Below are 26710 nucleotides of genomic sequence, written 5' to 3' on the forward strand. Positions count from 1 at the left end.
CTTGAAAAAAGAAAGGGAAAAAATTACTTAAGAAACCAGACTTCAAAAACATGAAAATCATAAACGCACTGAAACATCGATTCAATTGTATAAACATCCATGAACTTACTTGAATAACTATTGCAGCCTTAGCTTGCCTCATGTGTCTGTATTTACTCCGAGAAACCATTGCTCGCAAACCAGCCTGAAGAACAACAATAGAGAACCGTGTTTTAATATGGGCCTTCCTAGCAAGGTATCCACGAATATTCTTTTGAATTTTGATGGCAGATGCTTCCCTTCTCTTAAGTTCATATAACTCACGAGCAAGAACACCTAGATAAGAAAGACACAAGAACCATTATGCATTTCCTGCATATTAAATTATATTTGTTAAATCATATTATATAGTTATTTTCTTTTATTTCCCAGTTGCATTTAGGTTCTAAAAGGTTAGGGTTTCCTTGTTCTAATAGGTAAGGGTTTTCTTATTCTAATAGACTCGTTTCTTTTTTTTCTTTTTTTTATTCTTCCTTGTGGTTGCTATTTAGTCTATCCTTGTATCAATTCTTTGAAAGTAGGTAAGAATTATTTTTCTTATTGCAGAGACTAAGATGTGAGAGAATCAGATGATTCTATTATCATTATCGAAGAATATATATAGACAAATATTCAATGTTGACCTAAGGATGTAAAATGATTATAAAGGACAAACTAATACAAATTATTACAATAATATAAAATATACTAAAAAAAAAAATACTCTAACACTCCCTCTCAAGTTGGAGCATATATGTTAATCATGCCCAACTTGTTAGAGAGATAATCCATTCGTGTTTCATTCAATGCTTTAGTGAAGATGCTTACTAACTGCTCTCCAGTCTTCACATATCTTGTAGACACCAATCTTTGCTGTATTTTCTCAAGTACGTAATGACAATTGACTCTAATGTGTATAGTTCATTCATGAAATATTGCATTAGATGCAATATGGAGAGTTGCTTAATTATCACACCAAAATTTAATTGGAGTGGTGATACCAAATCCCAATTCAGTCAGAAGCTGATATATCCACACTAATTCACACAACGACTGTGTCATAGCTCTATATTCCAATTTAGCACTTGAACGTGACACCACATTTTGTTTCTTACTCTTCCAAGAAACTAAATTACCTCCGACCAATACACAATATCCTGACGTTAATCTTCTATCTTCCTTACAACCTACCTAATCAAAATCTGAAAAACATTCAATATTAAAATGACCATGATCTTTATATAACAAACCATGTCTAGGAGCACGTTTCAAGTATAGAATATGTTCCAATGGGACCCAATGGTCAGTCGTAGGAGAACTCATACACTAACTCATAATATAACTGGATAAACTTTCTCTATATGGACTCATAATTCTTATCACCAAGAGCATGGTTTGAACGATTTAGTAAAGTAGTCACAAGCTATGGATTTCTTCAGAATCAAGCTGATCATACCATCTTTTATAAAAGTTCTGAAAATAATAAAGCTGCAATTTTGATTGTCTATGTAGATGACATTATTCTTATAGGTGATGATGAAGTAGAATTGGTCACTTTAAAGAAAAACTTTGCAATTGAATTTCAAATGAAGGACCTAGGAACATTAAAGTACTTCTTAGGAATGGAGTTTGCGAGATCTAATAAAGGTATCTTTGTTAATTAAAGAAAATATATTTTTTATTTATTTGGAGAAATAGGTTTGCTTGGATGCAAGGTAGTTGAACTTCTATTGAACATAATTTGAATTTTTTTTTTTTAACAAGAAACAACTTTTTATTGATAGATGAAAAGATACAAACTGTTCAAGGATAAAACCTCCAAAAGGAGAAAAACAAAAACCTACTGCCATCCAAACAAAAAAACCAAAACAACAGCACCCAAAAGAAAAAACCAGAAACAAACAAAAAAACCAGACAGAAACCCACCAAACCAACCACAACAAATTCAACTCCAGCTTAACATAATCTAACAAACAAACAGCAAACCAAAACCTCGAAAAAAAAATGTGAAACATAGCTAAAAACAACGTGTCGTCTTGGAAAAAGAAGTTAAGCTCTCTCTATCGAAACAAGAGTAATGCCCACTTGGTTGAAATAATATGACAAATCTTTGGGGACCGACCATTTGCTGAATAACTGTTGCAATGAGTCATCTTTTTTTTTTTTTTGAACAAGAAACGAACTTTTCATTTATTAATGAAAAGGAATATAAAATGTTCAAAGATACAAACTTCCTAAGGAGTGAAAAAAGATAGCAAAAATTAAAAAGTACAACCCATGATACCAAAAAGATAAGAACTAGTCAACATCCTTTACAAAACTATATAGGAAAGATGAAAGCCCCCCAATTAATATAAATCATGTTAGGAGAATAGTGAGCAAAAAGTTTGGATAGAGCACACCATTGAGAAGCTTTAAACTTAGCCAAACTGAAGCACTCCACCGAAAGTCTTCTTTTTTCCTCAAAAATCCTTTGTTTACTCTCAAACCAAAGCTCCGAAATGATGGCTTTGACCCCGTTTACCCAAAGAAGACTCATTGTAGGGGATAGGAATAGGCCAAACAGCAGCTGAGTAACACTATTCGAGACTTCCACATCCAACGCCCAAGAAATATTGAACAGATTGAACAAAGATTTCCAACATTCTGCTGCATATGGACAATAAAAGAAAGTGTGCATCTGAGATTCACGAGCAGCCATACACTGCACACAAATGGAAGGTTGTATGTGCATATTTGGGGATTTCTTTTAGAGAATTTCAGTCATGTTAACCTTTCCATTAATAAGAATCCAAGAAAGGATATTAACCCTTTATGGACTTCCCGAGTTCCACCTTGCAGTGAGTCATCTTCAGACGGTAAACAATAAATTTATTTATCTTCAACCTCGTCGAATAGAGAAGAAAGACCATCTTCAGAGAAAACATCAAAACCGCTAGCAATTGAGTCTTCAACAATGACTTTTCTATCATAAGAATCATAACTACTAATGCTAATAACTGAACCTAATTTGAAATTGGAACTGCAAAAGAAGTAAAGGATAAGGAATGATATCAAAGCTTTGTGAGAAGACTCGTTTACTTGTCACACATGTCTATATATTACTTTTGCAGTGAGCATGGTAAGCAAATTTATACACTTACCAAGATCAATTCACTTTGAAGCTGCCTATAGAATTTTAAGATATTTGAAGGGAACTGTAGGAAGAGTTATATTGTTAAAAAAAATAACCATTTAATTCTGATGCTGATTATGGAGGAAGTACGATAGATATAATATCTACTTCTGGTTATTGCTCGTTTGTTAGAGGTAACTTAGTTACTTGGTGAAGTAAAAAACAAAATGTAGTGGCCAGAAGCAGTGCTGAAGCAGAATTTAGGGCCTTAGCCCATGGTATTTGTGAAGTGATATGGATAAAAATGTTACTTGAAGAATTGAGAGTCTTTCAAAAGGCACCCATACAAGTTTATTGCAACAACAAGGCTGTCATCTTCATAGCCCACGATCCAGTTCAACATGATAGGACTAAGCATATTGAAATTGACAAACATTTCTTAATGGAAGATATCTTTAAACTAGCTTGAGCGAGAGTGATATTTTATTATTTGTGAATATTAGCTATAAATATTAATGGTTATTTTATTCATGTTTCCTTTTTTGTATTAAGCCTTTCTATATAAGAAGCTATGTAATTTCACATTGGAATACAAATAATTTATTTCATTCAAATCAAGTCTGCTATAAATATTGCACATAATCTAGCTCAACGTGATAGAACCAAGTATGTTGAAGTTGATAGACACTTCATAAAAGAGAAGTTAGACCGCAACCTCATATATACTCCATTTGTGCCAACAAACAATCAAATAGAACTCAGAAAACTTCTCAGGGAAGATAAAAAGCATTCTAAATCAGAACTCAGAAAACTGCTTGCTACAAAGCTTGGAAGACCAAAAGAAACTTCAGAGCCACATCGCTTGAGGGAAAATACTTTCCTTAGAACCAAAAGCAAAGACCAAACTCCAAAAACAGCCAAGTAGAAGCTAGGGACATCGGAACTCGACCACGACCAGCCGAAATGCTAGAAACAGAGCAAAAAAAGGTCATTTCCACAAAGTCTATCAAGGACTAATCACCAAAAACGAACCCTCAATTCTATCTTCAAAATAACCTCCAATGATAAGCCACCATTTGCCAACCCACAAGCTAGAAAGAATCTTTGAAATCCTGACCTACCAACCAACCAACCAAACTGGAACCGTAAAGCTTCAAAAACTACAACGTAAGAGATAACATTTCAACTTTCCGACCAACTTATAACTCAAAGAATTCTACACAAAAAATCGTAAAATCAGATAATGCTATCAAATGGGACAAGAGTAATCCTCATTTCTTTAAAAAAGGGAGGAATGGTCGTTGCTTTGGAAAATCTGACTTCTCATCTTCTTTTTGCTCATTAAATAAAATATGAAAATCTTCCTCGAATGATTGTCCAAAAAAATCCTCAATAGGGATATCTGACTTTGGAAAATAGTTCAATGCTAATACTAATTGCTTTATCATCATCTTCAAAATCGTTATCCAACGATTTGACGGAGGATGACCTATGAGTCAAACCCTCATTATGGAGTGGATTGAGCCAAAGGAAACAACATTTAGTTTGTCTGAACTAATTTTACCAACCACTTCTCGTTCCTCGTTGAAAATCTTATTCAAGTTAACTTGTACTCCTTCAACTATCAAAGGCTTTTGCAAATTCCTTTCCAAAAAGAGTATTAGGCTTCCTTCGAGAGAAGTAAAGAGGAAGGGGCTGAATAAGTCTTTTGGTATTCTTCATACCAGGTGGAAAAGGGTTGTCCTTTGACTTTTGGTTCAGAATAGCTTTTGCGTTTATTTCTTGGAAAATAGAAGGGTCAAAAAAATGTCTATATCCTTATCAACGTCCACAACTTTTCTTACCAGAGGAGTACTCAATTGTCCTGTCAGATCCTTTTCTAAATTTGAGACAATTGAAGCAGTTTGAGTATATAAAAGGTCAATTGCAAGCCACTTTGTCAAGCTATCCTTATTAGGAAACTCTTTGCAAAATTGAGAGTCTTCATCCACCAAAGCTGCTTGCAATCTTTGAATGTCCAACAAGTTAGGATAATCTGCAATCGACGAAGTCTAGGAGAGTTGGACCAAGAAAAATGATGACCTGATAGCTTCATTTATGGCAACGACTTGTATCACAAACATTCCTGCTTTCATAATTATCTCAATAGAAGCCGGAATAAAGCCATATACATAATTCTTGATTTGAATGAAAGCTGCTGAATAGAGTTCCAATGGCCTCAAAGCATTGCGTATTCCATAGCTCTAAAGGTAAGCCACAAATTTTCACCAATCCTCCGAAACAAATTGTCACTTCATTCCTATCATGTTGTTCAAGATTCCATTTTTCCATTTTCACGTGAAAATCATCTACCTTGCACCATTTGCCATTGAGCCAATTAGAGCTCAAGGACCTTCCACTTTCAAATCTAAATAAAACTGCCAAGAAGGGGTTGACTTGACAATTTTTCGAGAGGAAACTTTTGAGGGAATTACCGTCCAACTATGTTGTGCACAAAAGCTTGAGAGAACTGTGACATTATCCCAATACGTTTGCATTACTTCGGATTCCTTTTTGACCCCATAAGAGTTGTTCCCTTTTCCAAATTCTCGTTGCTTGACCAAAGAACAATTCCTCTCAAATGCCTCATCCACTATTGCAATGGACGGTATCATGTTGTCTCTATACTTAACCCTCTCTGCATATGAAAAATTGGAGGTCTCCTTCACTGGATTTCCATTGAAATACACCAAGAAATCTTTTAGCCAGTCCAGAAAGTTACCCACCCTTTTTTACTAATCCGAATAGGCATAGACATGAATTTTCTTCAACCCGATGAAGGCCAAACAACACATTCCAAAAACCAGCCGTGCAAGAATCGCTTTTTCTGGAGTCGACAAGTTCTGTTCTCATCCCTGACATGCATAAGGAACCTCGAATGAAGTGGGAAGTGTAGCAACTCCACCAAGTCTTCTCAAGCCACTGAAGCTAGAAAACTTGAAGAGGAATCTGAACATTTTCATAGTCTTTGATGAAAAAACAATCATTGTCACACCAAATCCAATAGTAATTGTTTTCAATGCTGCAACTTCTCAAGTCCATATCCGAACTTGAATGAAGAATCTTATTCCAGTGGAGGAAGACAGATCCAGAACTACAATTGAACCCTAGGATGAAGGACGGAACAGAAGGAATCAAGAGGAAGACAACCAGATTCGTAACTACAAGTAACCCTAACGGCAAAGAAAAGGCCACCGAAGAGAACCCACCGACGAACAACGGCACAAAGAGCAAAATGCTGAACTTGGACGAAAAAATTATGTCAGACACGGCGGCTGGAGATAGAATCGGCAATGAACGACGAAGAAGGTGACGGACGTCAGGGACGGAAAACAATGAAGGCAAAGGCGGGTGGCGGCGACGAATTTAGGGTTACAGTTCCATCACAAGGGCGGAGGCACAAAGGGTTAGAGTTCCCTTGAGAGTAAACAAAGATTGGAGTTTGGACACGTCTCTCAGTGTTAAATTATATTTGTTATTTTATATTATACGATTATTTACTTTTATTTCCCTGTTGCATTTAGGTTCTAATAGGTTAGAGTTTCCTTACTCTAAAAGGTAATAATTTCCTTATTCTAATAGATAAGGGTTTCTTTTCCTTTTTGGATTTTTCTCCATAGATACTACTTAATCTACTCTTATATCAACTCTTTGAAAGTATGTAAGAATTATTTTTCTTATCAATTTACACTTCACTTTATTTTTCTTTTTTATTTTTTCTGGTAGTGGATAGACAAAAGGTTTTTCCTTTTATTAAAGTTTCGCAGATCAAAAGCCAATATAAAATAAACAAGAAAATGGCATCATGCGATAATGTTCTCACCTCTCCAATATGATTGTACACGAATGCCACTTCTTCGCATGGCAACGTACATTTTACGAACACTTCGAGCTCTGATATGCTTCTGTATGGTTGCGGCAGCAGCACCATATATTCTTGTTCTCTGTGCATCTAGTTCAGCCATCAGTCTACCTCTTAAGAAAATTTTTGATTTACCTATCTGCCAAAACATGTGATTAATACCAGAAACTGACAAGAAGAACCCATCAAATGTAGAGTTTCTAGATATCAGAAAGTTATGAGTCACTCATACTATGCATTTAATCTGATTGATTTGTTGAACTAGTGTTAAAGCATGTATTGAAATCTGTGATCTTTGTTCTATTTATGTAACATTATTTTCTTTCCTGTATTTATTTTCCTGATATTTTCATATACTTGCACATGAATACCTCTTATTTTTTAACAATATATGAAATTTTCATTGATAAATGAAAATAATCGAAAGTGTTCAAAGATACAAACTCTAAAAATAAGTGAGTAAACCAACAAAAAATAAAGACCAAAAGAAAAAAGAAGGCAACATTGAACAACTAGGAGGGAAAAATAAAAGCGTTCCAAGAATCACTAATCAATCCGGGAGAGTAATTCTTGAACAAGGAGGAGAAGGAATGTCACTAAGAAGCTTTGAACTTAGTTAAGTGGTGTACACAATTGAGGGATCTTATTGGATAAGAGTAGCCATGACAACAAACGATGAGGAGGATTCCTATTTATAGGAGAAGGAGCCTCAGACATAAGCTAGCCGTTAGGCTTTTAATCAACTAACAGCTTATAACTAACAATTAAGATTTAAAACTACCGAACTTAAAGAAATACAGCTATAAGACTACATCAGAATTCTCCCCCCCAAAGAATTAAACTCAACCCCGAGTTATGTAGCTAAAGAAAAACTGTCCAGTGCTTCATAGAGTGTCAAATCAGCTACGTTGAAGATGGGGTTGATGCTGTATTATGGTGGTAGCTTGATTTTAAAGGCATTCGGTCCACACTTTTGTAGGATAGAAAAAGGATCTATTCTCTTTTTATTGAGCTTGCTGAATTTCCCTGGTGGAAATCATCCCTTTCGTAGATAAATCATCACTAGATCTCCTTCTTTGAAATCATGTTGTCTCCTTTTAGTATCCGCCTGACTTTTGTATTTTGAATTAGCTGCTTCCATATGATCCCGAACTTCTTGATGTAACTGAACAATGTGTTCTGCCATTTGTTCTGCTTCTACATTAACGTCAATATACGAAGGGATATTTTTTGAACAAGAAACGAACTTTTCATTGATAAATGAAAAGGAACAAAAATTGTTCAAAGATACAAATCCCCGAAGGGGTGAAATGAAGGGGGTGAAGAAGGGAAAAATAAAATATATAAAAAAAAAAGATACAAACAAACCAAACTTAATAAATGAAGCTTAAACATTACACAAAAAAGCCTCCCAATTAGAACAAATCATGCTAGGAGAATAATTTGCAAAGAGATTGGAGAGAGCACACCATTGTGAGGCTTTGAACTTAGCTATACTGCAGCATTCGAAAGCTGAGCGGCTTTTCCCTTCGAAAGTCCTTTGATTCCGCTCAAACCATAACTCAGATATAAGCGCTTTAAGGCCGTTTACCCAAAGAAGACTTGCTTTAGGAGAAAAGAAAGGACCAAATAGCAACTGAAAAATTGATGAAGATACTGACTTGTCCTTTACCCAAGCTAAATTGAACATATGAAAGAAAAGATCCCAGCAAACTGATGTATAAGGACAAAAGAGAAACAAATGCGCTTGGTCTTCGCAAGTGGCAGCACACAAAACACATATAGAAGGTTGGAGGAGCATGTTAGGCAGCTTCTTTTGGAAAGTTTCGGAAGTATTTACTTTCCTATTAAGGAGAATCCATGTTAGAACATTCACCGTTTTTGGGCTGCACGAATTCCACAATCTTGAAACAAAATCCTTAGGCAGAGATGAAGGACCAACTCTAGGCTTACAGAGGGAGCTAACCGAAAAGGATTCAAAAGAGTTTAAACTCCATTTCAACTGATCTTCATCATCACAAAGCTGAATCGGATTTAAACATGACAGCAAAGATAAATATTCTTCCAATTCTTCATCCTTTAGCATTCTCCTAACTTCAATTCTCCAAGAAGAAGAATGTGAGTCCCAAGCATCATGGACTGGTATAGAAGGAGAAGAAGAGATCCGAAATAAGGATGGAAACCTATCCTTCAAGATAGAATCCCCCAGCCATAAATTGTGCCAAAATAGAACTCGTTTGCCATTCTTAACCCTGAAAAAGGTGAAGTTTGCCACCAACAACCACTGTTTTTTAATGCAAAACCATGGACTACGACGACTACCAATTTTTTTCCTAGAAACATTCTAGTTAAAACGGTCAATACCATAAATGCTTGCCACAACTTGCCTCCAAAGAGCTGAATTTTCTATACTAAACTGCCAACCCCATTTGGCTACCAAAGAATGATTTCTATGCAACAATCTCCCAAGACCCAAACCACCTTCTTCCTTGCAACAAGAGACAATATCCCACCTAACCAAGTGTTTCAATGTACTCTTCTGACTATCTCCCCAAAAAAATGATCTCAAACTTTGCTCAATCTGTTTGCTAATAAGAACTGGCATTTGAAATATTGATAAAAAGTACAATGGAATGCTGTTTAGTAAGGTCAACTGTTAGACGAGGTAATTTAGTGTAGACTATCTCAAATGGGGACTTCCCTATTGTTCTATTCCGCATATGATTGAAGTCAAATTAGACTTGGGCAAGAGTAAGGTCCCATCGCTTGGGTCGATTACTGGAGAGGCACCAAATTAAATTGCCTAAGGTCTGATTTGTTACTGCCGTCAGTTTGGGGGTGACTAGTTATACTGTATTTGAGAGAGGTATCGAATTTTCGCCATAAAGTGCGCCAAAAATAGCTAAGAAACTTGACATCTCGATCTGAAACAATTGTTTTAGGGATTCCATGTTGGCGAACGATCTCCCTGAAAAATAAATTAGCCACATATATGGTCTTGACTTTCACCGTGAGAGTGACATAGGGATACAAATGGAAGGCTGTAGCAAAGATTTAATAAACTTTCTTTGGAGAATATCAGCAGTATTCAAATTTCCTAGCAGAAAAATCCAAATGAACACGCTTAACTTTTTAAGACAGCTAGAATTCTAGATTACCGAAATAACTTCCTTTGGTAGAAATGTTGTAACTTCAAAGGATAAAGATAAGGAATAAACTGAAAAAGACCCCGAACTCTCCAATTCCAGAAATCTGATCTTACTTGACTGATAAAGACACCATTGACAGCAAAGAGATAAGAGATACATACTCCTCCTCCTCAAAATTCTTGAGGCTTTTACGGATTTCTAGATTCCAAGAGGAAGTAATAGCATCCCATGAATCAGAAATAGAGCTAAAAGGATTTTTAATAATCATGAACAGCAAAGGAATCAATCCTTGAGACTGGAAGATCCAAGCTTTATGTCCTGCCAAAAGAAAATTCTGCTACCATTACCCACAATGAAAGAGGAATGATGCTGCACCTTGCTCCAATGCTTAAAAATATTAACCCGGCGACAACGAGAGCAATCATTCTTCTTTTCCAAAGAGTGCCAATTATGAACATCCGACCCATAAATGCTGTTTACTACCATCCTCCAAAGAGAGGCAGATTCTTGGGTGAATCTCCATCCCCATTTAGCTAAAAGGGCATGATTCTTCTGCTTGAGATTGCCAATACCTAAGCCTCCTTGCTTCAAGTGAAGAGAAGAGATATTCCATTTAACCAAATGTTTCAAATTTTCAGCCGAATTACCTTCCCAAAAAAAAGGTTGCATGCTTTTTTCAATCTGCTTTCGAACTGACAAGGGCATTTGGAATTAAGACATGTAGTAGATATGAATATTGGCTAGAACCGCCTTACAAAGAGTGAGCCTGCCACAGCAAGAAAGATGAAAGTGCCTCCATATGTCTAATTTTTCACAATTTTCTCTTGTACCAGCTGCCAAAGTCCTAAGAATTTGGGATTTCCACCAAGAGGTAAGCCAAGATAAAAGAAGGGCAAAGTATCCACCTTACAATTAAGACAAGCAGCAAGCAAAGATACGGTTGAGACATCCAAATTAATTCCACAAACTAACTTCTTCTCCAATTGACTTTCAACCCAGAGAACCATTTGAAAACTTCAATAGTTTTACCTAGGGAGTTTATCATGGAATCATCATTCTTGCAAAACAGAAGTGTGTCATCCACAAAATGAAGATGAGAGATATGAACCGGATGCCTTCCTACCACAAAACCATCAATGAGGCCTTTTGAATAAATACTATCCAAAAGAAAGCTCAAAAATGGATCACCTTACCTTAAACCTTGAATTCATTCCCTTGGCCTTCCGTTAGCAAAGACTGAAAACTTGGTTCCCCAAGCACACCCTTTGATCCACTTAACCCATCTAACTTTGAAGCCTTTCTGAATTAAAACAATTTCAAGGAAATCCCAATCCACCATATTGAATGCTTTCTCTAGATCAACCGCCTTTCTTAAGCTTCTTGTACTCTTCCACCAGCTCGTTGGCAATTAGAATAGGGTCTAGAATTAGCCTACCCTTGATGAAAGCACACTGATTTGAGAGAAGGTTAAAGAGATAACCAAGGCGTACGTGAGGAGTCTGAGGACCTTTGGAAGAACTTTATAGATTGAGGTAGTAAGACTGATATGCCTGATATCTTTAACCCTTAGGCCTTTTTCCTTTTTAAGAATAAGCAAACGAAGTTCTCTTTAAGACAAGAATTTACGTGCCCGTTGCAATGAAATTCCTTGAACATTCTAAGAAAATCTTCCTCAAAGAAATCCCGGAATTTATAAAAAAAATATGGTAGTAAAGCCATCAGGGCGAGTGGCCTTGTTCTTGCCAAGCTTTTCAGAGCCAAAAGGATCTCCATTTCTTCAAAGTCACCTTCCAAACTACACGATCAGAGGAAGAGATTGGACTCCAACAAATACCTCTAGGAAAGAACCTAGGACATCCATTACTGCTATACAAATTGGCATAAAATCTTAGGATTTCTTCCTCAATTTTAGACTGATTAACAAAAACTGTCCCTTGCTCACTATTAATTCCAAAATGAGAGCCTTCCTTTTCCTAGCTACGAGTATTCTATGAAAGAATCCAGAGTTCTCGTCCCCTTCTTTAGGCTAGTGGATTTTGCATTATTGAATGAGTCTCTTTCCACCAAGAAATAATGATCCAATAGATCTGCTTTCAAGGAAGCTCGCTGAGAAACTTCTTCTCGTGCAATTCCACATGATTCTTGATTCGCATCAGTGGCTGCTCATTGCTTCTATAGTGACCAGCTCCACTGCTTATTGGAAATGTTTAAATTCCTGAGCTTCTTGTAAATAGCATAGCCAGCCAACTGAAAGAGGAGTCACTTGCAAGCTTCAATTCAACCAATTCAATGCACTCCTTATCAATGAACTTGGAATTATAGAATCTGAAGTGGCTCGGACCCATACGAAATTACCAGTTTCCAGAAAGATTGGAAAAGGATTTGAATTAATGCAAACCACTCTAGTGGCCTTAGAATTGTCGAAGATGCCTTCCCAATCGTGTGAAATAAAAAATCTATCCAGTAAGGAATGAGTAGCTTCATTCCCCATTTTTTACCAAGTGTACTTTCCACTTGAAAAAGGGGAATTTCGACTAGATCAAGCTCATTAATGATACCATTAACTTCCTCATACTTTTAGTAATTCGACCACCTGAAGACCGCTCTGAAGACCAACAAATCATATTAAAATCACCTCCAATGTACCATGGTTTATCGCAGTAATAAGAAAGACCTTGCAACTCTTTTAGGAAGAATTTCCTCTCTATAATCAAAAGGTCCATACACATTAGTTATCCAGGCTTCCTTGTGGCTTGAGAAAGAAACCAGAATAGAAATTGAGAATCCCCCTTTAAGAACTTCCTGGATAAATCTTTGCTTCATCCCAAAGAATTAGAATGCCCCTTGACTTGCCGAAAGAGTCTATCTCAGCCCATCTACATCTTTGGAGCTCCACAGAGATTTTACAACAAATCTATCAATTGATTGCAGCTTGGATTTTTGAATCTGGGCAATTGCTACAAATAAATTTCTTAATGGCCAACCTATTTTTAAGATTTCCCAAGTCCCCAAATATTCCAAGAAATGATCTTCATGCTCTTCTTTCAAAGGGATCAATAGAAATTCATGTTTCTTCTAAATACGGAAAGATGCTGGCATTTACTGAGGTAGTAAGTAAAATAGATGAATTACGGAAATTAGGGGTTGAGTCTGGTAGCAATACCGAAGAGACTTCAAAGTTGCCCTGAATTACGCCCTTCTCTTTAGCACATTTAGCCGATTTCTCATAACATTCTTTTTGTGAAGATTTCAACTACTTGTTTGGACTCGAAGAAGATTCTTTCCCCACAATCTCGGGTCTTGAGAAAAACAAGTCTGATACTCTCCCGTCACTGAGATCCAATCAACAAAAATCTTTGAGAATCAAGTTCATCCATATTTTAAGGTAGTCGGAATCTCTCTCCCCCATTCAAAAAGTAGCATGAAAATTCTTTCATGGAATGTCCGTGGTCTAAGGGATTTTAATAAAAGGCTGAAGGTGAATAAAACTGATGCAACTCAAATGAGAGAATTCTTATCAAACGATCAATGCCTCCAAAGTGTACAAAAGAGTCCTATTTATAGGTAGCAAGCCACGACATTACTAAATAACAAAACTAGGCATCTGGCCTAAGGAACTAACCAACTAAAGATTAACTAAAATAGCTAACTAACCAACTAACTAACTTAGACATAGTTAGTTACATCAATTTCCCTCCCTCTAAAATAAAACTCGACCTCGAATTAACTTGTTTAAGTAAAACTATCCGAGCAGCATAGGAGTGAATATCGAACACGTTGAAGATAAGACTGATATTGAAATCTGGAGGAAGTTTGATCTTGTAGGCCTTAGGTCTGTATTTCATGAAAACTTTGAATGGTCTGAATTTCTCTTTCAGCAGTTTGCAAGCAGAACTAGCTGAAAGTCATCCTTTTCTCAAGTGGATCATAACTCGATCGCCCTCTTTAAACTCTTTGTCTCTTCGTTTGGCATCTGCATCCCTCTTGTATTTAGCATTGGCTTCTTCAATGTGATTGTGGACTTCCTTGTGTAGCTTTGTTACCCTTTCTGCCATTTTGTTATGCTTCCAAGCTAAAAAATCAACAAATGAAGGTACATTATCAAGGTCAACGGTTAAATGAGGGAGTTTAGTGTAAACTATCTCAAATAGTAACTTCCCTGTCAATCGGTTTTGCATATGGTCAAAAGCAAATTCAGCTTGTGCAAAGGCTAAGTCCCGTTGTTTTGGTTGATCACTACAAAGGCATCGGACTAAGTTTCCAAGTGTGCGGTTAGTCGCTTCCATTTGGCCATCCCTAGTTTTACTATAAATAAGAATATTATCAAAGTAAACAACAACAAACTTATTTAATAAAAGAAGAAGAACCTAGTTCATTAACCTCATGAAAGTGCTCTGGGCATTGGAGAGGCCGAAAGGCATGACTAACCACTCAAACAAACCTTCATTTGTTTTTAAGGCAGTTTTCCATTTATCTCGAGGGCGAATTCTAATTTAATGGTAACCACTCCTCAAATCAACCTTTGAAAAGAAGGTAGCCCCACTTAATTAATCCAATAAGTCACTAATTCGTGGTATATGAAAACAATATTTGATAGTAATCTTATTGATTGCCCTACTATCAACACACACTCGCCAAGTTCCATCCTTTTCAGGTGTTAGGAGAGCAAGAACAGCACAAGGACTTAGGCTCCGCTGAATGTGTCCTTTATTGAGTAAGTCATGTATTTGATCATGAAGTATCTTGTATTCGAGTGGGCTCATTCAATAATGGGGAAGATTTGGTAAAGATGCTCCCGCTGTAAGGTCAATGTGATGTTGGATATCACGAATAGGTGGGAGATGAGAAAGAACTTCCATAATGGTAGGCATATTGCTCGAGTAAATCATGGATTTTAGGATGGAAAACTTGGATAGTTGTATCCTCGATAGGTTCAAAATCTTTAATGATCAAACCGAGTATAGGATCATCACGTTCAAGTAATAATTGTTTGCCACTAGAAATGTGGAACAATTGGCCTTTTATCTTTGGTTTTGTTGGTGTAAGATGTGCTAGTCATTAAAGGAAGTGGTATAACTTTCTTTCCCATCCAAGAAAACTCGTAAGTATTATAACGACCCTTATAAATAGCTTGAGTATCATATTGTCATGCTCTACCCAATAAGATATGGCATACATCCATATCAAGGATGTCACATATAATTTGGTCCTCGTAACTATTCTCAATGGATAAAGGAATAGCGTAAATAGTAGTAACTTGAGCTTCACCCCTTTTTTAATCCAACTAACCTTATAAGGTGTTGGATGTATGCAAAAGATCTGTATATATCAGCACAATCAGAATAGCCAAAGTTTTGATCATGGTTATTTAAACATCGAATGAACCTTATCTTTTATTCAAGATTTTCCAGTCTTCTTATCTTGCTGGTAACCATGGTTTTTGTGTAACTATGAAATTTTGTTCATTAATTTGTTAATCAAAAAAAATTTAGAGCTAACAGACATCAACACGTCTTAAAAGACAGTATATTTTGATTTACCAGATAACCTTTAAGCCCCGTCTTCTCTAGAATCTTTTCGCATGCCACCTTTTCTTCATAGCTGCTCATAAGCATTAGCAAGGAAATGTTAAAATACCCCAAAGGGACTCACAAATTGCAGAATACAACACCCATTTATATTCTTCTTTCAAGTCTAAACAAGGAAAAATACTTACTCCCCTTCCAATACCTCGGGTGCAAGAATTTCAAATCGAGCTAAAAATTCAGAAAATGTTCTATGAGTAGGGTAGCCTGCACATTTGATTCTAACTGCCTCCAAAACACCCTGCACAAATGACAGTGTCCAATGCACATTAATTAACGCTAATTTCAGTTTGGATAAAACATTTGTTTTACAACTTACACCAGAACGTAGTTGTTGCATAACAGTAGCATTCTCAAATATGGCAGGTTGTAGGACAGTATTGGGCTTCACGCATCTTATGTAATGCGGTTCTGTTGAATTAATTGTTTCCATCAACTGCTGTAGTTGTAACTGTAGATAATGGATCAAACAAGCGTAATTACTGTAATTTTCTTTTTATGCAGTCTTGAAGGACATTTGCTGAAAAATGATTCAAAATTATGCAAGTCCATAGCATAGAAGTACCCTAAAACGAGAGCCAATTGAAGAAAACTTTGATGGCTTGGCTGTCTCCTCAGGAGAAGGAGGGAAGAGACCAGCAACAAAAGAACATTTTGAAGCACTTAGCAAATCTTGATGTTCAGTGACAACATAATCTTTATTTTTGTCAAGAAACTGATCGGACTGATATACAACCTAAAAAAGCAAACAAAATGTAGATTGCTCTTTAAGATTCTTATTTCTCAATAAATAACTTTAAAAGAAAGAAAAACGCACATCTCCTGCATAATGGACAATTTCAAAATCTGAGCGAGCCAATTTTGGCTTGATGAAGCGTTTATGGTTCTTGAAGGTCTGGTACAGCTTTTGTGAAAATGTTTCATGATTTGATTTTGGGAACATGCTGTTGACCAAAATTATAAAATTAATTAGGTCATATAGGAAAAAGGAAAATTTTAATAAATGAAAAAAACAAGCCTCAGTTTTATCTGTGCAGCAAGATTTTCATGGACTAGTTTTCATGTGGCCAATATTTCCTCAATAATTCCTCAATAAATCCGATATTGATTAGAGATAAAATATTAACAAAAAGATGTAAGATGGATCATCAGTGTTTCCTTGCAATAGATTGATAAATATATAAGGATCAAGTTAATTGATTGTGAGATCTAATTGACAATATCTTTTGCATGAGATAAATGGATTGGTACGACATTACAACTAGAACCAGGCAAAGATAAATACAAAAGCTTCTAGGGATGTGAAAGAGGTATCTATACCTTTCGGACACATTTCATTAACCATTTGTATTTCCCTCTCTAACTCTAATGAGATTTGGTTAACAAATGTTTATGGTCCATCCGATTATCATGAGCAAAAACACTTCTGGTTTGAAGTTCGTCATGTCTATAGCTATTGCAGAGATAGTTGGTGCATTGGTGGTGACTTTAATGATAGAAGATGGTTGATGTAACTCTTAGTTACCGTTTTATAGCCGTTAGCCATTTACATTTAAAACCATCTGTTAAAGAATTAGTTAGTTAGTTGTTCGTCAGGCTGCCAGCTTATAAAAGCCAAAGCCCGCCTCTCTGTTTTGAATAGTAAGAAATTTCAGAGTTTTCTTTCATTTGGTATACACCAAATTTGGTATCAGAGCACTCTAAAACGAAATTGGAGACCTGATAATGGGGAAGAACACAGAGATTTCCAGGAAGGGACTCGCGGGAGATCCTTCCGCAGAGCAAGTTTTATCTCTCAAGACAACCACCAATCGCTTGCTGTTGGTGGAAGATTCATTGGGAGAAGTAAGGGCTAACGTGCGGAGCATCCATGAACTTCTGGAAAATGTCGGACGACAACTGGAATTGATCACCGTGGAGCAAGAACGTCTGCGGTTAGACTTAAGGAATCAGGGTAACGCAAATCGGGGAGGACAACTCCAAGAAAGGCCAAGAAACAGATCACCAACTCCTTATCGTGCAAGAAATATGGAGGGGTATGGTCGAAGGGGTCAAGATTTGCAACTAAGAGTCCAAGATTCCGATTCTTCAGAAAGGGAAGATGACTTTTTTCGTGAGAACCCCCGTTTTGATCATGGAGAATGTTAAAACAGGGGTGGTATCCGAACTGATTTCCATATGAAAATTGACATGCCTACGTTCAATGGTAAGATGAATGTAGAGGCATTCTTGGACTGGGTCGAGAATGTTGAGAATTTTTTTGATTACACGAGAACACCAGAGGACAAGAAGGTTAAGCTGGTTGCTTTTCGATTGCAATCGGGGGCGTCAGCTTGGTGGGAGCAACTTGAGATCAACCGCCAGCACATTGGAAAGCGCCCCATTCATAGCTGGCCTCGAATGTTGTGCCTTATGCACGAGCGTTTTGTACCAGCTAATTTTGAGCAACTACTCTAGCAGCAGTACCAACGATGTCGCCAAGGCAGTAAATCCATCGTTGACTATACGGAGGAGTTCCATCGTTTGGGCGCTTGCACAAACTTGGCTGAAAATGAAGATTATAAGATTGCACGCTTTCTTGATGGTTTGCGCGAGGATATCCAAGATCAGATGAACACCCAACCAATTGAACCAATTGGATTACTCACCGAGGCTATTTCCATGGCCCCAAAAATTGAAGCAAAGCTGGAAAAGAAACGTGTAAAACCACTTTTTCGACGAGTTGCTTGGGACAAACAGCCTCTCAGTAAGACATCAGGTATGGATACTAACAAATCTTTTACTTTGGATGGTCCTTCAACCTCTACTACTACAAAGACGGATGATGCCCCTAAAGCTTTGACTCTTCCCAAACCTACTGATTCTACAACCAAAAAAGGTAATAATCAACATACTAGACCTACTCTCGAGAAATGCTTTAGATGTGTCCAATGAATGTCCTCAGCGATGGGCCTTGGCCTTAGTCGATGAAGACGATCAAGATGATCAAGAACCCGAACTTCTTGATGAAGAAGATACTGCCTATATTGAACCAGATGATGGCGAACCTATTAATTGTCCTTCAAAAAGTTCTCCTTGCTCCAAAGGTGGAGACTGTTAACCAAAGACATTCCCTTTTTAGAACTCGTTGCACTGTCAACAGAAAGATTTACAACGTGATCATAGACAGTGGAAGTTGTGAGAATATGGTCCCCCAAAGGTTGGTGACCGCTTTAAATCTCAAGGTCGATCCCCATCCTAACCACTATAAGGTCTCTTGGATCTGAAAAGGGGGTGAGGCACACATAACTTCTATTTGCACCATTCTTTTATCCATTGGTAATCAATATCGAGATCAAGTTATCTGTGATGTGTTAGACATGGATGCTTGCCATATTTTGTTGGGACGCCCTTAGCAATACGACCTCCAAGCTTTACATAGAGGTCGTGACAATACTTACGAATTTACTTGGATGGACAAAAAAATTGTTCTCCTCCCTTCCAATATGGATGTTAAGTCCAAAAAAGATACATCTCATACTCCTAAACAGCTATTTTCCATAATCAGTGGGAAAGCCTTTTTAGAAAAGGGGATCCACATTGGTAGTTAAAGGGGACTCTTCTTCACCTCTTCCTACTACTGATCACCCCATCATTCAACAACTCCTAAAAGACTTTGCTGATCTTTATTCAACAACTCCTAAAAGACTTTGCTGATCTTTATTCAACAACTCCTAAAAGACTTTGCTGATCTAACTAAAGACCCTAAGGGCTTACCACCCTTACGGGATATTCAGCATTGCATAGATTTTCATCCTGGCTCTTCTTTACCACATTTGCCCCATTATAGAATGAGTCCCAAGGAGTATCAAATTTTACATGATCAAGTGAATGAACTCTTACTAAAGAGTTATATCATACCTAGTCTTAGTCCTTGCACTGTCCCTGTCTTGCTCGCTCCTAAAAAGACGGTTCTTGGCCAATGTGCATGGACAGTCGTGCCATCAATAAAATTACAATAAAGTACCGCTTCCCTATACCTCGTTTGTTTGATCTATTGGACCAACTTAGCGGTGCTCACCTATTCTCTAAGGTAGATCTCAAAATTGGATACCACCAAATACGCATACGACCCGGTGATGAGTGGAAAACAGCCTTGAAAACTACTGAAGGTCTCTTTGAATGGCTTGTTATGCCATTTGGTTTGTCCAACGCACCTAGCACGTTTATGCGCTTGATGAACCAGGTACTTCATCCCTTTCTCAACAATTTCATTGTAGTTTACTTTGACGACATACTAGTTTATAGTAAATCTGAAATAGAACATCTTAGAACACTTTTTTCCACATTACACGAGCACCAATTACATATTAACTTAGCTAAATGTTCTTTCATGACCACTGAGATAGCCGTTTTGGGATTTTATATCACGCAATTTGGAATTTCTAGTGATCCTTCTAAATTTCTAGCTATCCAACAGTGGCCAATACCCACTTCGGTTAGAGATGTTCAATGTGTTTTGTGATTAGCCTCCTTCTACCAAAAGTTTATCAAACACTTTAGCACCATTGCTGCACCTCTCACTAATTGTTTAAAAAAGGGAAAAAAATTTTGGGATATAGAACAGATTACTAGTTTCAACACCCTAAAAGAAAAATTAAGCTCTACACCAGTTTTGGCTCTACCCGATTTCTCTCACCCCTTTGAAGTAGTCGTTGATGCATCCGGCATAGGAATAGGTGCCGTTTTAGCCCAAAAAGGACACCCTATTGAGTACTTTAGTGAAAAACTCACACCACCTAGACAAAAATGGTGCACCTATGAACAAGAACTCTATGCATTAAGTAGAGCCTTGAAACAATGGGAACACTACCTCATTGGGAAAGAATTTATACTTTTTACCGATCGCTTTTCAATTAAATATATACAAACTCAAAAAACAATCAATCGGATGCATGCCCCGTTGGATCGCTTTTATGCAGAAATTTGATTTTGTAATAAAACATAAAGCTGGTACAACTAATAAAGTGGCAGATGCCCTTAGTAGGAAAGCTAGCCTATTAACAATTCTGTCCGGACAAGTTATTGCATTTGAACACCTACCTTCTACCAATGTTTTCAAGGCGCAAGGCACACCTCAAGGCGATAAGCCTCCTTGTCGCCTTGAGGCGAGGGGCGACAAAAAGGCGTTGCCCGAGTGAAGCGAGGCGCACTTAAAATAATAAATAGCAATTTTATGTATAAAAAATACTCTAGACGAAGATATTTGTAAAACTATTTAATGTGCATATAAATTTTAACTTAAGAAAAATAAAAAAAATTAAATTTAAAAAGAAAATAATAAAATTAGACGTTAAATAAATAGAATACTAAAATAAAATAAAATTTAAATCACAAATTAATTGAAATAAAATAATTTATTGCCATCTTGCCTTTTCTGCCAGATGGCAAGATAATTGCATGCCGTTAGTGCCTTGGGAACCTAAAAGGCAATTAGTGCCTTGGGAACCTAAAAGGGAATAGGAAAAGACTCCATGAAACATCAAATACCCAACTCTTTTATTCTATTTTTTAATTCTTCTTCTACTTCTTTTCCGATTCTTCTTCTTCGTCATCTATTACTCTCCTTTTCTTCTTTCTCGAGCACAACTAGTCATAGGTGAGATGAGACTAAATCTTTTGGCTGTTTACAAAGAAGGAGAAGGAAAGCAAGATGGCTTCATAGTCGTGCAGTGACTGGGCAAAGGCGGCGGCAACGAAGGAGGAAGGTTTTCGGGTGTGGGTATTTCAATTTTTGGGTGTGGATTTTCATCTTTTTAGAGTTTCTTTAGTGGGTTTTTAACATTATAACAAAAAATTAAAAATAAATAAAAAAAAAAGAGTAAGTCGCATCGCTTCAAAGAGGCGCTCGCCTCGCCTTATGGCGATGGTGCGCGAAGGTGCCCAAAGGCGCTCGCCTGGGCACCTTGCAAGGCGCACCTGGGCGAAAACGCCTTGCCTCTCGCCTGAGGCGAACGCCCGGGTGCGCTTCGAAAACACTACCTTCTACATATGAAAATGATTGTGACTTTAAAGATATCTGGCACAAGTGCACCAACCATGTTAACACCAATTATTTTCATTATTCTTGATGGCTATCTCTTTAAAGGGGATTGATGGTGTATACCACACACATCATTAAGGGAAACCTTAATAAAAGATTTACACAGTGGAGGCTTGGCCGGCCACTTAGGTCGTGACAAAACCTATGATCTAGCGGCCTCAAGATTCTTTTGGCCTCAGTTAAGGACAGACATTAACAATTTTGTGAGCCGTTGCCTTATATGCCAGACGGCTAAAGGGCAATCTCAGAATATCGAGCTCTACACTCCCCTCCCAATCCCTCAATCCATATGGGAAGATCTCTCAATGGATTTTATCCTCGGATTGCCAAAAACACAATGAGGATATGATTCAGTACTGGTAGTTGTGGATCGCTTTAGCAAGATGCATCATTTCCTACCTTGTAAAAAGACATCGAATGCTCTCTATATTGCTAATCTTTTCTTTAGGGAAATAGTAAGACTACATGGCATCCCAAAAACAATTGTTTCATATCGGGATGTAAAATTTTTGAGCCACTTTTGGAAAATGTTGTGGAAAAAATTTGATACCGGTTTGAGATTAGCACAACCAGTCATCCTCAAACGGATGGCCAAACAGAGGTTACAAATAGAACTTTGGGCAACCTTATACACTGCCTATGGGGATCTAAACCAACTTAATGGGATCTCACATTAGCATAAGCTGAATTCGCCTACAATCATATGCGCAATCGATCCACAGGGAAGTCCCCATTTGAGATCGTTTATACAAAACTTCCTAGACTTATGTGGAACTCGCTAACTTACCATCTTCTATTGATCTTAATCAAGAGGTGGAACTAATGGCAGAACGAATTATAGACTTGCATAAAGAATTGACAGAAAACCTCACCAAAGCAGCAGCATCCTACAAAACTGCAGCAGACACACATAGACGACAGAAGACATTTGAAGTAGGGGACCTAGTCATGGTGTACCTAAAGAAATCTCGCTTTCCTAAAGGAACCTATAGCAAACTCAACAACAAAAAGATCAGTCCATTTAAGATAACTTCACAAGTATGGCGATAATGCATACAAAGTGAATCTACCAGAAGACCTTCACATAACTCCCATATTCAATGTAGCTGATATCTATGACTATAAAGTTGAGGATGCGTTTACCCTAGCTAACTAAACTCAAGGACGAGTTTTTTCGTAGAGGGAGGGAATTTGATGTAACTCTTAGTTACCGTTTTATAGCCGTTAGCCATTTACATTTAAAACCATCTGTTAAAGAATTAGTTAGTTAGTTGTTAGTCGGGCTGCCAGCTTATAAAAGCCAAAGCCCGCCTCTCTGTTTTGAATAATAAGAAATTTCAGAGTTTTCTTTCATTTGGTCTACACCAATGGTCATCCGAAAGATCTTCTAGTGGTCAAATTTCGACGGCCATGAAAGCTTTCAATTCCATTATTGAGGAATTAGAACTTCTGAAGGTGCCCATTTCCAATGGTAAGTTTACATGGTCTAAGGCTAGTAATGACTTCGTTCACTTTTTGATTGATAGATTCTTATTCTCTAAGGAGTGGGACAAAAGAGTCTCAAGGGCCGAGAGGATCATGTCGGATCATTTTCTCCTTTTGCTGGAAGCATGAGATTTATCTTGGGGCTGGCCCTTCTCCTTTTCGGTTCTACAATTCTTGGCAAAAAAATAAGGAGAGTATTCGTATTATCGAAGGAAAATTGGCTGCTTACACTTATTATGGATAGGCTGGATTAGGAGTGTACACGGGTTGGGTTGGGTCGGTTTAAATAGTTCTATTGGACCAACCTGAATTTTTGGGTCGGCCAGTTTGTCTACCCAAGGGAACCAAATCAAGTTGGCAACCCAACTCTTATATTTTCGGGTTGGGCTGGGTTGGTTCACCGGGTTGTAACATTTTTCTTTTTAATAATAACAACAGATCTGAAATACAATGGAACGCGAAGATGCATCACAAACTCAGATCAACACAATCGAGCGAGGGGATATTGCAACACAAAACCCAAAAAACAGATATGAAACACAATCGAATCTGGGGATGCAACACGGACCCAAAACAGATCTGAGACACAATCGAATGTGGGGATGCAATAGAACCCAAAATAACATATCTGAAACATAAATGTCAAGAGATGAGAGGGAGACTGTGGGAGATGGGAGAAAAATAAGACTGACCTACAATGAGAGATGAACGATTGCATGGAGAGAATGTGAGTGTGAGAATGAGAGTGAGAGGAGAGGAGAGATGAAGTGAAAAAGGAGATGAGAGAGACCTGAGAGATGAAAGGACAGATCAGAGAGAGAGAGAAGAGGTAGGGCAACTTTGCAAAAAAAGAGGAGGTAGGCGGCAGAAGATGAAAGGAGAGATGAGAGAGAGAAAAGGTAGGGCAACTTTGCAAAAAGGGAGGAGGTAGGCGGCAGAAACCCTAACATATATTATATATATTTATAAAAAGTTTGTTCGGTTTGGGTTGAACCGGCCTTTTATGTCTTAAACCCGTGAACCGAACCGAATTGGTCGGTTCTTTAAACACTTAAACCAACCTAAACCGAGCACTTATCTAACCCAACCCAACCCTTACGGTTCAGGTTCTTCGGGTTACCGGGTCTTTTGTACACCCCTAGGCTGGATTTGCCCTTTCTTCCAAGCTAAGAAATCTAAAGGCACCTCTTAAACAGTGGCATTTGAAGAATGAAAAGAAGAAAGAGGAGAAAGAGGAATTGATCATCAATGATATATCCTCCCTTGATCTCTTAGAAGAATGTTTTGGCTTATCTTTCGGTGAACAAGATAAGCGTTGTGCCCTTCAAAATGACCTTCTCAATATTTATATTAAGGAAGAGAGGACTTTGATTCAGAAGTGCAAAGTTCACTAGCTAAAGGAACGAGATGAAAATACTAAATTCTTCCATTGGTATTTGGATGCCCGGAAAAGAAAGGTTCTCATTTTTTAATTGAAGACTGATAATGGCATTTCCTTAGTTAATCAGCGAGACATCATTGCAGAAATTACTGGCTCTTTGAAGTCTTGTACAGAAAAGGTCATTGCCAGCACTTTTCTATTCATGGCCTCCCTTTGCACCCCATCCCTTCTTCAGATAAGGCTTGGTTGGAAAGAAAATTCGAGGAGGCTGAAATTTTGCACGCATTGAAAGTTCTTGACAAGAACAAAGCTCCTGGACCCGATGGTTACACTACTAAATTTCTCCTCCGTTTTTGGCAGCAGCTGAAGGTAGATTTCCTCCGTTTTTTAAGAGTTTTTTTGTAATGGTATATAAATGCTTGTCTCAAAGAAAAATTTATATGTCTATTACCGAAAAAAGAATCAGCTTCCAAAGTTAAGGATTCTAAAACAATCAGCCTGTCAAATTCTATCTATAAAGTTTTGGCCAAAAGAATACTAGCTAAATAACCAGTTAGCTGGATGACTCATAGGAGGTAAGTTGCTCTCCCCTATCTCCTCCCTTCCTTCTCCGACCACCCTCCCTCCTCCGACCCTCGTTCTTACTCCTCCTTCCATTTTTCCTCCCCTTCTTTCCCCTCTACCCGCCGGTGTTTGAGTTTGGTTTCCAGAAGCGAAGGTCAATGGAAGTAAGTAGCTGTCGCATCGAAGGAAAGTACTTTTGCATGTGGGAAGAGAATGAAAGTATCTAGATTGAGGATGTCACTAGAAAGGAAGCTTACGACTTCATCCTTCTCATTTTCTTTGGTTCGAAAGTCATATAGCAGTGTAGTCCAGAAATCGGCATCAGCCTTTTTCTCTTTCAAGGAGCGTTCTGCATATGGGACCTGCCAAATATACAAGTTGAAAATTAAGCATTTATTGTCTCTTGGACCTTATGGCCATTTATCGGAGGTTGTCGGATCATTCTGATTCTAGCTAGTTCTGATAAGCTTGGATGGAGGGACTTTTGGACTATGCTTAGGAATTTTTCAGTAAGAAATGCAAAGAAACGGATGCCGGAAATGGAGATTCTTAGAAAATCAAAAGTTGAAGAAACCATTGCTCTGGTTAAAAAAGATGTTCAGTTAAAGAATGTGTGCAATCTTCCTTCTTTTGCAGAAGTAGTTAATTGAAAAGAAGCTCCACCATCTGACTGTGCGATCATTCAATCTATCCCTGGAGGGAGTAGATCTAAGCCTGTCCCCGGTGTGAATAGACCCCTTGAGTCGCGTTTCTCCCGTCGGAACGACTAGAAGATGAACGATATCAAGAAAAGGGTGCCTGAACATTGTATTCAAAAGGAAACAGAAGTAACTCATATGGATTGGAACAAATTAATGATAGTTTCCAAGAGCTATGCTCATGATGATTGGGCAAAAATAACTTTAGCCTTGAAGGAGAAGTATTTCCAGTCCTGTGTGCTCAATCCATTTATGGCGAATAAAGCTTTGCTTAAGTTTAGCAACTCCAGATAATTAAATTCAATAGAGTTAACCGGCAATTGGGTTCCTGTGGGTGAGTTCCACATTAAGATTGAATTATGGAATCAAGAACGTCATTGCAGACCTGAATTCATTAGAAATTACGGTGGTTGGATTAAGATTATTGATATTCCCTTGCCTCTCTGGGATCGGGGATGTTTCAAAGCAATTGGGAGATATTGTGGCGGGTTAGTGGGGATTTCAACAAAGACGTTGAATCTATTGGATGCCTCTGAAGCTTTTATCCAAGTTGCAACGAACAGATGTGAGTTTTTACCAGCAATTGTAAAGATAAGCCATAAGAAGCTTGGTCCATTTACAATTCGTATCTTGGATTGCAATCAACCTAATTATTCAAAGTCAATGGGATCTTTGGTTGATCTTCAGAATTCACCTAATCTTTTGGACTTAGCCAGATTTCAAACGGTCATG

The 26710-nt window shown here is 37.6% G+C and overlaps 1 protein-coding gene across 6 annotated transcripts in view; it reads right to left on the reverse strand.

Moving 5' to 3' along the window:
- The window catches only part of XIJ (P-loop containing nucleoside triphosphate hydrolases superfamily protein), an 82632-nt gene that overhangs the window by 31780 nt on the left and 24142 nt on the right, over positions 1 to 26710 (reverse strand). For all 6 annotated transcript variants that reach the window (XM_022300894.2, XM_022300895.2, XM_088117304.1 and 3 more), the window contains exons 15-21: positions 16586 to 16712; positions 16334 to 16504; positions 16088 to 16219; positions 15900 to 16009; positions 15724 to 15784; positions 6996 to 7173; positions 110 to 315 (exon numbers count right to left, since the gene is read on the reverse strand). In XM_022300894.2, the coding sequence (XP_022156586.1) occupies positions 110 to 315; positions 6996 to 7173; positions 15724 to 15784; positions 15900 to 16009; positions 16088 to 16219; positions 16334 to 16504; positions 16586 to 16712 (985 nt within the window). The remainder of the gene's footprint in view (positions 1 to 109; positions 316 to 6995; positions 7174 to 15723; positions 15785 to 15899; positions 16010 to 16087; positions 16220 to 16333; positions 16505 to 16585; positions 16713 to 26710) is intronic.

Source organism: Momordica charantia, assembly GCF_013281855.1.
Source record: "Momordica charantia cultivar OHB3-1 chromosome 9 unlocalized genomic scaffold, Mcharantia_2.0 BLBB01000009.1, whole genome shotgun sequence".
Lineage (NCBI taxonomy): Eukaryota > Viridiplantae > Streptophyta > Magnoliopsida > Cucurbitales > Cucurbitaceae > Momordica > Momordica charantia.